The sequence below is a fragment of the Pteropus medius genome, unplaced genomic scaffold, assembly GCF_902729225.1.
Source record: "Pteropus medius unplaced genomic scaffold, Ma_sr-lr_union100, whole genome shotgun sequence".
NCBI lineage: Eukaryota > Metazoa > Chordata > Mammalia > Chiroptera > Pteropodidae > Pteropus > Pteropus medius.
Window position 1 is genome coordinate 14,894,841 of NW_024354911.1, and position 13,201 is coordinate 14,908,041.

Here is a 13,201-nt window from a genome sequence, read left to right on the forward strand (position 1 = left end):
ATCTAATTCTTTTGAAAAAATCAACATGTTTATGCATTTAAAATACCAAAATAGGACCCAAAATGTATGAAAAAGAAAATCTGTTTATATATATGAGTAGCATTCAAGTGAAGGTTGGTATAGTAAGGCACTAAACTGAGAGGCTCAACATGTTTTCTACTGTACGCTCTGACTCTAATGCCACACAATCACACTCTTCCTTGAGCTTCAGTGTCCTCCTCTGTGAAATGAGGGATTGGACTTGGTTACCTAAAACTGATTCTTCATTGAAAATTTCAACCCTTGTTAGCCTAACAGCTTATAGATATGTACAAGATCATCGTTGAACAAATGTATTAAATATTTTCAAAACATAGCTTTACTAAACTATGAAATATACATATCTAAAATTACTTTCCCATTTCCCCTACCAGTCTAGGAATTAAAAAGTTAGGGATTTGGTGGAGCAGGGCTTGGGAAGGACAGTATGCTTATGGTTGAACATGCAGAATCAAACTAAATTGCTTGGGGCTTATAGCATGAATCAGACTTGATTATGAAGTCAGTACAGTGGTGCTAATGAAAACCCAGTGACCACACCACATGGTCTATATCGATGCTTCCCAACATTTTTCATATCCTGACACAGGAAATATTGTACAGCAAACTGATATAAACTGGAAGAAATTGGAGCAAAAAAAAAAACAAACCCATAATTGAGAAAAATGCAGATTGGGGGAAATATTAAATTTGCATAGAACTTTCAAATAAAATCTTGTCAAATGTTTCAAATGATAACCTCTTAAAACCTAATATTGCTACCAAGTGAGAAACATCTCACAAAAAAATGATTTTTAACTTTTTTTTCCACAACCATTCAAAAACTTACGTAGCTGAAATTATACTTAAGAAATTTAACTGCTCTACATGTAAATGTAGATTTCTTATAATGTGAATTAATTTCAAATTCAAGTAATTTTTGCATTACAAGTATTTCAAACTAATGATGCAGCTCTAATTTGTAGTCTCCCATATGTAACCCTAGAATAGCCACCACCAAGAGTGCAGGTCAGCCACCAACAGAAGTATCTGATTTATATGAAAGCAATTAGGTCTGCAGGGCCCCCTCCTCCCACCTCCAGCTCCCAACCAGGTACATCTGAGGCTTCGCACCTGGACTTCCATATCTTTTCTTTGGACACCTGGAACATACTTCTCCCACAGCTTCATAGACCACCACCACCAGCACCCCACCACCCCAGAATTCAGGTAGCCCAGAGAGTCATCTCTCTGGTACGATCTCCTAACTTAGCTTGCTGGTTGTGGAAAGAAAATGGAAGGTACATTGTGAATAAATTTTCAAAACACCTGAATCATCCTTTCTGAAAGATAAATGAGGGCAAGATAATACCACACTTTGGCAAGATAGAGGGAAACCTGAGTTGCAATTTGAATTGGTATAACCACTTTAGAGAGCAAATTTAGAATATCCTGTAAAGTTGAAGTTGCCTTTGCCCTGTGACCCAGCAGGTTCACTTTAGGAAGTATTCTCTTAAAATTATGTCTTCAATCTTTTTATTCTTGTAGTCTCTAAAAATCCAAAAGGAATTTTGGAAAGCCATGTACTTTTTTGCTGTTTTAAGTTAGACATGTAACATTGGTCATAATCTTAACAGATATAACAAATGTTTAAAATGACCTGTAAACATCGCTTTTAAAAATATAACGGGATCTAAATGACATAGTAATTTGGTCCTACTGCCATCATCCACTTAAAATATGCAATAAGCTTTTGATCATTTGGAAATTTTACAACATTCATTTTCCTCCTTAAATTCATATATTGTGTCAGTTATCCATTTATTGCCTCACCTCTGAATGCACCCTTCAATATATGCTCCCCAATAATGGATATCCTTTAAGTAGTGCACCTTTAAAGTCAACACCATGTTAAGTTTTCTCAACATTAAGGGGCATGGAGAACATGGTAGAAGGAAGAGGCTTTCCTGTAGTTCCCAAGGTAGGCAGCCTAGGTGTGAGGACTTGCAGTGGAGCCTGCCCCAGCCATTGGCCCAGACACTGTCTCTCTGCGGCCTTGCAACCTCAGCCCGACCTTCCTTCAGCCGTCCTGACATGGAAACGAGCTGCTGCATGGCCTATATGCTTTGAAGGGCCCCTGCCTGCACTGGCATGTGGACTTCACTGCCTCCCTGAGTGGCTGTGTGCTGCCCTTGTGATCCCAAAGGTCACACATGGGGCTTGCCACTGCCTGGTTCTGAAGGCCTCTGCATCTCCAGCACCTGGATACCTACTGTACACCCATGCCACTGGTTACTGTTAGCCCGCTCCCTACCTGAAGTGAGTCATTTCCAGCATAAATTCTATTCCTAATTTTTATTTTTATAAACATCAGTGCTAAAAAAAAATCTTTTTCACATAAACAAGTAGAAGAGAAGAGAAAGAGTTTTGGTATTATAATGATGTCGCTTGTTCTTGGAAATCTTGAGCTTATAGGATCAAAAAACACACTGGTTTATCATCAAAAATCATTTTAGATAAGTAATTTGGTTGAAAGTAATCAGTTATTCACTTTCTCAACACAAAGACATTAGTATCTCAAATGGTGTCTTTGAGGGTTCAGAGGTTAGTACAGCTTTATATGATGTAGTATAGTAAAATCAGGACTGGGTGAAAGGTTTGTGTTCATTCTGTAACATGTGAGAAAGGGTAACTGCAAAAGGAGGGTAGGAAAGGAGAATCTGCACCACCTTAGGTTCATCCTTAGGCAGAATAGCTGTGGAAAAGTACACACGGAAGGTGAAATTCTGTGAATTTCCCCAAAAGCATACCTGCATACTACTTGGAAATTCTTTGCATACTCACAAGGGATGTACCCCAGTTTGAAAACTATAGCTCCAGAGAACTATTGTTTACATGACAGACAAATACTAACAGGCTTATTTCCACATTATAATGAAAAAGTAGCAGCAACCTCATGTCCATTAACAGCAAAATGAATTATTGTGGAATATCCATACAGTGGAATACTATACAGCAGTCAAAAGGGACTAACTAGACCTGCATTTATTAACATGGATGAATCTCAAACAATGTTGAATGAAAAAAGTCAACTTTTAAAGGATATATATAATGATACTACTGATGTATATTTTTTAAAGGCTAGTAAAATAAACCTACATATTGTACATAAACATTTAACTAGAAAAACAAAAAACATTCACATCTTCTTCGCAAGAGTGCTTACCTCCAGTGCATGAGAGCAAGAATTGGTATGAGCAGCAGGGCAACTCTGTAACATTTTTCCTTGGAAAAAACAGACATATTAAATTTGTGCTATCTAGGTAGTAAGTAAAAGAGAATTCACAATATTATTTGGTTCTTTCCTCTTTTTAAAATATTTGTAATTTAAAATATCAGTATGATCCAAGTGACCAATAAATGCATGTTTATGGATTGACTTGGTTCATAACCTGGCAGAGTCTAAAATGTGACCAAGGTAGGACAGAATAGTGCCTTTCACTCAGTCACGGAGGAATGCATCATAGTAAACTAAAAAAGGCTTAAACATCTACTGAGAGTTTGAAGACTAGTTCAATTGTAGGTACGAAAGTTCTACAAAGTTTTTAATATATCATTGCAGTTGACTCTATTATTTCAATTTAAAGCATTATTGTCATTAGAGTAATAATTTAATATGGGCATTATATAAAACAACCTCAGCTATCTGGAGTGTAGCCAAGTATCCAGAAGTAAGTATAAAAGACTTGTGGGGCTAGATTATTCCCCGCAGAAATACTTAAAGGTGTCACATTCCGAAGAGCCAACCACTTCCTTTTAGCTCACTTACTCTTCTTATTTTCAGTATAATATCAATAAGCCTGTTTGATTTCTCAGTCTATAATAGATTGGAAGTAGAAGGAAGGAGTGACTGTGAAAGGCCTAGAAGTTTACACACCTGAAAAGAGAACATGCCTAATCTTAAACCATTTGTGTTGTAACTTGAAACAGACTTAAACACCCTTATAACAAGACTGAAATATATGTAAATGATAAATATTTGTAATGACCCTGTATCAGTGGGAAAATACATTATTTTTAGTATATCTGTGTAATAAGTTAATGGAACATTTACTACATTTTAGAAATATTTTCACGCAAGATGGTTAAAAGTTGGTGTTTAAAAGAATGGACTTTAGTTAATCAGGGAATAGTCACACTGGAAAAATTAGCTAAGAAACATGACCGACGCGCACTGAATATTCACTGTGTGCCGAGCACAATTTTAACCACTTCGCAATAGTTATTTAATTCTCACAGCAATCCTTCAGGACATATCATCTGTATTTCATATATGAGGAAACTAGACACGAAAGGTTAAGAATCTTGTCCAAGGTCATAAAACTAGTAAGTGGTAGAGCAAAATTTAAACCCAGATAAAAATGGACCCCTATATAAACGACCCTTTATCCTGCCACTCTTAAATATTATAACTATACAGTTGTAGTATTAGGCAGATAATACTGTTTTTCAACTTAGTTTTTCATTAAAGTCCCATAATCTCTATGTACCAGTATTCTTGCTGTATTTCTTGAATTGTGTTAACTGCCTTTGATATAGTTCAGTGTGTATGTGTGTGTGTGTGTGTGTGTGTGTGTGACTAATTTTATTGAATCACAAAGCAACAGAATGATCGAGTAGGTATATAAATTTGTGTAATACATAAAAACGTGTATGTGGAAACATTGAAAATATAAATGTGCTACATAATCTAATGTATGTGTATAATTTCATTCTAATTTTTAATTAAAAAAAATTAAATAGTTGGTATATGGTTAACCTACCTAATGGCAAGAGACAGGCCAGATAATTGTAAAATCAGAATAGTAGCTACCTTGTCATTATAATTATTTCTGAAAGCTAAGAACTCTACTTACCCGGGATGGTATGCTGTTAGAGATTTTCAAGTGGTTGGAATATATGTAATTTTTGTCCTTTATAAACATTACCTTAACTATGCTAATGGACCTTACAAAAAGCTTTAAAAGGCTAGTTGATCAAGATGCAGTTTTGGCTTAGCCAGAGGAATTAGTCAATCAATCAATCAATCAATCAATAAAAGGCATCCAAATCAGAGAGGAAGAATACTGTGTTTACATATGACATGACATCATACAGATGTTCCTCAACTTATGATGGGTTATATCCTGATAACCTCCATCCTAAGTTGAAAATATTTTGAGCCAAAAACGCATGAAATACACCTATCCTACACCAAGCATCATATCTACGCCTACCCTACCTTAAACATGCTCAGAACACTAACATTATTTAGCCTACAGTTGGACAATCATCTTAAGTTTCACCTAAAGAATAATTGCCTTCCTCTTCCTGTAACCAGAAGTAAGAGACACAGTCAGGCATTTTGTAGACATGATAGGATGCAAACACAAAACATATCCAAAAAACACCAGCAACACTGTACACGGTAGAGTATTGCTTGTTTACCCTTGTGATCATGTGGTTGACTGGGAGCTGTGGTCACTGGCACAAAGAGTATGGTACCACATATTGCCCAGGAAAATATAAAAATTCAAAGTACAGTTCCTACTAAATGTTTATTGCTTTTACACTATTGTAAAGTCGAAAAATCATAAGTTGGGGACTGTGTATACAGCCATGTGTTACTTAACAACAGGAATACATTCTGAAAAATGCAGTTAGGCGATTTAGTCATTGTGTCAATAACAGAATGTAGTTACACAAACTTAGATGGCACTTTTATACGACTGGCAGTGCAGTTGGTTTATTTATACCAGCATCACCACGAACACGAGTAATGCATCACTAAGATGTTAGGGCAGTGATGAAATCACTAGGTGACAGGAATTTTTCAGCTCCATTATCATCTTATACACGGTCCAGCATTGACCAAAATGTCATTATGTGGCACATGACTATATTACCCTTGACTATACCAAAAAAAAAAAAAAAAAAACTGTTAGAACTAAGAAATAAATTCAGCAGAGTTGTGGGATACAAAATTAATATACAATAATCAGTTGCATTTCTAAACACTAACAACAATCTATCCAAAAAAGAAATTAAGAAAGCAATCTCATTTATAATAGCATCAAAAATAAAATACTTAGAAATAAATTTAACCAAGGAGGTTAAATCAATGAAATCCCAGACAAGAAAAAGGAGTTCGTCATCACCAAATCAGTACTACAAGAAATGTTAAATGGACTTCTTTAAGAAGAAAAAAAGATAAAAAATATGAATAAGAAAATGGTAATAACTATATACCTATCAATAATTACTTTACCTGTATATGGATTAAATGCTCCAATCAAAAGACATAATGTGGCTTAATGGATAAGAAAATAAGACCCTTACATATGCTGCCTACAAGAGATTCACTTCAGATCAAAAGACAGACGCAGACTGAAAGGGATGGAAAAAAGATATTCCATGCAAATAAAACAAAAAAAAAAAAAGCTGCAGCAGCAACACTTATAGAAGACAAAATAGACTTTAAAATAAATGCTACAACAAGAAACAAAGAAGGATCCAATAATTCCAACTTCTAGGTGTTTATCCAAAGAAACCCAAAACACTAATTGAAAAGACATATGCATTTATGTGTTCGTTGTAGCATCATTTACAATAGCCAAGATACAGCAGCAACCTAAGTCCATCAATAGATGAATGGATAAAGAACGGTGGTACATTTATACAATGGAATATTAGTCATAAAAAAAGAATGAAATCTTGCCATCTGTGACAACAGATAGATCTAGAGGGTATCATGCCAAGTGAAATAAGTCAGAGAAAGACAAATACCATATGATTTCACTTATATGTGGAATTAAAAAAACAAAACAAAATTAATGAATAAAAACAAACTCATAGATACAGAGAATTTTGATGGTTGTCAGATGGGAAGGAGATTGAAGGGCTGGGTGAAAAAAAGAGGAGGAATTAAGAGGTACAAATTAGTAGTTATAAAATAGTCACGGGGATGTAAAGTACAGCATAGGGAATACAGTCAATAATATTGTAATAACTATGTATGGTGTCAGATGCATACTAGATTTATTGAGGGATCACTTCTTAAGTTATATAATTGTCTAATCACTATGTTGTACATCTGAAACTAATTTAATATTGTATGTTAACTGTAATTGAAAAATAAAAGTTAAAAAAAAAATCAATGAAAAAAAACTGAAGAATACAACAGCACCACAGGGGACTGGTTTGGAAATGGGACTTTACCCAAAACCAGAATAAGAGCCATCCCAGGAATTTTGCTGGAATTTTCTAAATAATGGTTTCTAATGGTTTCTCTCCCCTCCTGAGATTGTAAACACTAAATACCATGTAAGTCTGGAAATGCTGCCACTACAGTGAAAGATAATATACCCGAAAATGAAACTAAGAAAGAAGAGAGGAGAGATTAGAAAAGACCATGTTTCGATGATATAATTTAAGCCATTAGATATAACTGTGAAACCCTGAAATACTTAGTTACAGAAACCAATATTACTCCATTTATTTTTCTCAAACTGGTTTGAGCTGCATTTCTGTCTTGTAAGCAAGAAACCTATTATAAGATAATAAGCTTAACTGCTCTTTATAGACAATTATCACGAAGCTCTTATGTGTAGCATCAAAAAACCCACCATCTCTTCTATAGCACTCATATCGAATTGTCAAAGTAGCTATTTTGAAAGAAACAGGCTTAGCTTGCAAAAGTTAGAAGGCTAGCTGTTTTTCTAAATAGACTCATGGTGAAACCTGAATCACACTTACAGGAGTAGACTAAAGATCACTGACCATACTCACAAAATAATTTCATAGCATCTAAGCATGTGTACAAATTGACTGGCTTTTTAAAAAAAAGTCACTCTTCCCATAAGCAGCCTGAGGTGACCTCTGAAAATGGTTTGCTATTCACTTGACCCAGAAAACCACAAAAAAATCATGCAAATCAAGGTCTAAATCTTTATGCTCACTTTAAGAACACTCATGAAACTGCCCAGGTCATATCCAGAAAGCCACCAAGTATCTGAAGGATGTCACTTTACAGAAGCAATGTGTGCCATTCCATCGGGAGTTGGTAGGTGTGCCCAGGCCAAACAGTGGGGCTGAATGCAGGGTTGGTGGCCCAAAAAGAGTGCTGAATTTTTGCTACACATGCTTAAAAATGCAGAGAGTAATGCTGAACTTAAGGATTTAGATATAAATTCTCTGATCACTGAGCACATCCAGGTGAACAAAGCTCTCAAGACACGGAGCAGAACTCACAGAGCTCATGGACGGATTAACCCTACCCGAGCTGTCCCTGCCACAGTGAGTTGATCCTTACTGCAAAGGAGTAGACTGTTCCTAAATCAGAAGAGGTTTCACAGAAGAAAAAGATATCCCAGAAGAAACTGAAGAAACAAAAACTTATGGCCTGAGAGTAAATTCAGCATCAAATAAATGCTAACAAAAGTTTTAAAAAAAAACAAAAAAAAAGTCTATATTTTTCCTACCATCCTCGTTCCAAAGAATGTGATTTCCTTTCCTCTTAACGACCTCAAATTCTGGCCGTAGACTCTTTCAGAAATATATTCCTAAAAAATCATCCTAAATTCAGGGGGGTGGAGGGAAGTATACACACACAGATATTATACTATCATATATAATTCTTTATAAATGCTAAAAAATAAAGGAAAATGATTAAGTGTTCAGCGAGAATAGTCAAGTAAACCGTATTCACAAAATGAAAAGTTAGACAACCATTAAAAATGAAGTTTACAAAGACTACATGAAAATTACTTATATTAGATTAAGAAAAAAATTATAGACACATAATCACAATACAAAAGATACTTGAAGGATAAAAGGCTTGAAGGAAGTACAACATAAAACAGAAAAAGTGATTTCGTTTTGGTAGATGACCCTGGCTTGATTTTTTCTTCTACTTTTGGCCATTTTCTAACTTTTCTTATAGGACCATGTATTATTTTTCTGTTTTAAAAATTATAAGATCAATTGGAGGGGAAATTGTCCAACCAGGACCAAGAAGTATTCTTCCTTGAAATGTTCAAGCCTATTGCATATCAGTCCAAAATAACACTCAGTTCAATATCTTGAACTTTGAACTGTCCCTTCAGATGGTGGTAACAGCAACAATAGAAAACTTAAGCTTCGAGATGGCAAACTAAACACGTATTTACAACCTGCCCCTCCAAGTCCCACTAAAACAAACACAAAGAAAAGCTCAAATAGACCCCGTAACACTGAAAAGAATAAAAGAGGTCACCAACAGGTAAGGTTTCAAAAGTTTATAAGGGATAGAAGGAACAGATGGGATTAGGTCGGAGGATAAAATAGGATAAAATAGGTAGAAAAAGCTGCAGCCCAGAACCTGTTATTAGGGGCTGGGAATCAGTCTGCATGATAGAACCTAGAGCTGGGCTCAGGGCTAGTTGGTATATTGTGTACAAGAGTGATGTATGAGGTGAAAAGAGGGAGATTGCTTGAAGGTCTGCATACAAAATGACTAATAGCTGGTACCACCATTCCCCTGCCACAACTTCAAGCACAAAGCAGTGAGCCAGAATTTGCCTCCAGCTAAAATATTAGATATTCTCTAAAGAAATTAAACTGTTTGGAACAACCAAAACCTTCTACTGTGAATGGTGGTATCCTAGATGAAGCCCTTCTCACTCTGGTATCTGGAGGGCTTTACAGCCTGTCAGCTAATTTCAGATCTGCTCATCCTAAGGCAAAGCCTGTCTGTCACAGATTCCCTGTCTCCACCCACTCCCGCCCACCCCGCACACAAAGATTCTGAATCCTCACTCAGGAAAGAGATCTAACAAGAACAATGTCCTTCTTACATAAAGGTATAAACTAGAATACATGATTCGATCTGATAATGAATAATATTTAAATAATGATAATGCTATAATTGCTATTTGCTGATTTTCAAATTTTAGATCAACTATGGACCAAGTACAGAAGATAGGTTATGCCTGTAGGCATAATACTATTAGCAACTTTGAAAATATAAACATATAGCTAAAAGAAAATCGGATTTTGGCCAACGTAGGGCAAGAGGGGAGGTGGATTAAAGGGAAGGAGTACTAATAGAGGTTTATATATATTAAATTTACAAAGGTAACAATAGAAAACTTTAATCTGGATAAATATCAAACATGAAGAGGAAAAGAAATGGGGATAGGAATAGTATAAGTACGTTTAATCCTAATTTTTCATCTTAAGGAATCAACACATAAACTGATAAATTTAATAAAGCAAGTTGATAAATCAGAGATTAGTGGTATAGCATATCTTCCAAAATTCTAAAATCACAGAATTAAATATGGAAAAAGAGTTAAAAAAAAAGAAACTAACTAGGAAGTGTAACTGAAGTTAAGGAGTAAATGAAGAAAACTTGCTGTTCATCCTAAAATACTATTATCTGACATATTCCCACTTGGTTATATTACTTTAATAAAAATATCTTTTAAAACTAAATATGTTCATTTGTTCTGAAACCCCAGAGTATTTTAAACCGCTCAGCCCATATCAAGTCTTGTCTTCCACTGTTCTTTCATTCAATGCTCTCCCCTTGCCTCTTCTATGAATTTGCTTCCTGACTTTATTACCATCTATCATGTTTGACTTGTCTTCTCCTCTCTCCTTCTCTTTTGTCTTAAGCCAAGACAGGTCTCTCCTATCCTAGGGCAAAAAAAAATTTTCACTTGATTGGAATGTTCTGCATCATTCCTCTTCTGTTTCTCTTCTTCCTTTCACTTTCCAACTTAAAAAAAAGTAGTCTTTATTTCCTTCCTGAAATCTGGCCTTCAAACACCAAGTGTAATGATGCTTTTATAGTCCTCATTCTACTTTGTATTTTATTCAAGCATTTCACATGGAGCTTTTCTTTTTCGCCTCTTTTTCTAAGGCACAGGTAAGAATAGAGAGGGAGCAGAAATACCTCACAAGAACAATGTTCCAAAGAACACCTGGGGAAATGCTGGCATGAAGCGTTCCAATTACAAATGCATCACTGCGTTGTTCAGGAATATTTAATCTGCCTTTTGGCACTGAAGAAAAAATCCACATAAACAGCTAAAAACAACCAACCTCTCAACATAAGTGTTGTAATATTTATTAGTCTTTCATAATCAGATTAATGTGCAAGAAGACTAATAAAATACAAACCTGAGTGAAGGAAACATTCTAAAGACACTAAATCCAAAGCTAAAAACGATGACACACTGCCTCAATACAGTTACCCTACAGTAAATCTCAACATTCCCCACTAAAAACAGTACATATGTTATAAATGAAGAGAAATAAAAAATAAAATTGTACAGGAACTAGTGAATGAACTAAGAAGAGCCAAATTCTAAAACTTACCATTAGCAATATCCTGGTTTTCTTTAAAATATAATCAATTTTGGCTTTTAAAAGTACATTAATTTGTTACGTTGGGTTATTCATATCTGCAAGAAATAGGGCCTATTTTTTGGTAAGATAATTGAAAGGGGAAAGACCCATATAAAGCACTGGTTGTGAGCCTCAAAGTTAGTGGGAGAAATTTTAAAAACTAACTAAAAGAGCCATACTTATGGAAAAACTACCTGATTTTATTATCAATGCCAAACAAGTTTTTAAATCAATTAAAATTTATTTAATTTGCATAAAATTACTTTCACATTTGTCTATAACCATAGTCAATACAGTTCTTGGAATAAAGACACAGCCTTTGGAGTTTAAAACGTCCCCAACTGCAAGATTACATATAGAAAACTCCTATTATTGTTTATGTGATAGTGGATTTGTTAATCAAATTAAAATAATTATACTATCTAGAACAAAATAAAATGGAAATAATTTACTCATAAGATTCATATTTAAATCATCTTTATTTACAAAATACTATCCTGAGAATTATAATTCCATTAAGCTTCAATTTGAGCAAAAGTATAATCACTTAAGTAACTGCAGTTACTTAAACTGAAAATGAAAGAGATGTCAAAATTACTTCTGAAGATAGATCAAAAATATTGTCAAGTTTCTTGCTGTGGTTCTGGATTTTCAGTAGTAGGCTCATTTGAAGGCGGAATCAAACCTGAAGGGAACTCACTCCTATTTTCAGGATGTGGGAGCGGGGGAAAAAATCCAGCTCTTGGGGGAAGATAATGAGGAAAACTTCTCGGTGAATAGACATTTCTCACTGTTCAAAGAGATTGGTAAAAGACATTTTTTAACTTTAAGCACCTGTACTGCAGTCCTAATAAATCATTAGCATTTAACTTCCAGTACCTATCTTCATATTCAAAAACTGATACTAGATTACTCAAATTAACAAATGAAATTTTACAACACTGAGAAAAATATGCTTTCTTCAACTATATATTTTTAAATATCATTAATTTTAGAAACAATTTGTCCTGAGAAAATCTAACATCTTAACACTTTTTTAAAAATTATTTCAAACTACACAAAGTTTTTTTAAGTTTTCATGTAATGTAATTTTCACCAGACTTAAAATTCAGATCAGTAATTCCCAGTTCTAATTTGATATTATCCTAAAACATTCACAATTATATCAAACACCATCTTAAAATTTCCCAAACAAAATTCATTTTAATTCACCTTAAACTTTAAAATAGAGGAGAAATGAGTGAAGGAATGACCACATCAGGCAAATAATAGGCTTCTGCCTAAAGTTTGTTAACCATCTACTTATTCCGCAGAAACCTATAGTTCTAAATGGCAATATATAGATATAAAAGCAATAAATTATTCCACTTTTCTGATGTGAGGCCATGAAAGAGTTTCAATAAATTCAACAATTAGTCCAAACATGGTAAATATATTTTAGGTTTTAAATAAGTAGGACTGCATGAGAACTACTTAAGAAAAGGATGTTAAAAAATTCTTTAGACAGTAATTTTAATGCTAAAATAGAAACTGTAATAATTTTTAGTCACGGACATAGTAACAAGTTTCTACCAAATAAGATACAAATAATTTCAGTCTTAAGACTGCTGCAAAAAGCCAACGATTTTCTTGACAAGTGAACTACAGAAATAATTCCACATATTGAGATAAATCAAGATGAAGTCTCATTACAGTCTACTGATGACTGGCCACCTTCCCAATTTGGAAAAGTAACGGTACACTCACAGATGGT

At 34.4% G+C, this 13,201-nt stretch overlaps 1 protein-coding gene across 17 annotated transcripts in view; it reads right to left on the reverse strand.

Annotated features, from left to right (window-relative positions):
- Positions 1 to 11,903: 11,903 nt before the first annotated feature.
- Positions 11,904 to 13,201, reverse strand: part of MIA2 (MIA SH3 domain ER export factor 2) — a 79,844-nt gene continuing 78,546 nt past the window's right edge. For 16 of the 17 annotated variants that reach the window (XM_039856752.1, XM_039856751.1, XM_039856750.1 and 13 more), the window contains one exon: positions 11,904 to 12,238. In XM_039856752.1, coding sequence (XP_039712686.1) covers positions 12,072 to 12,238 — 167 coding nt within the window. In that variant the 3' untranslated portion in view covers positions 11,904 to 12,071. The remainder of the gene's footprint in view (positions 12,239 to 13,201) is intronic. The other variant, XM_039856756.1, reaches the window with a different exon arrangement.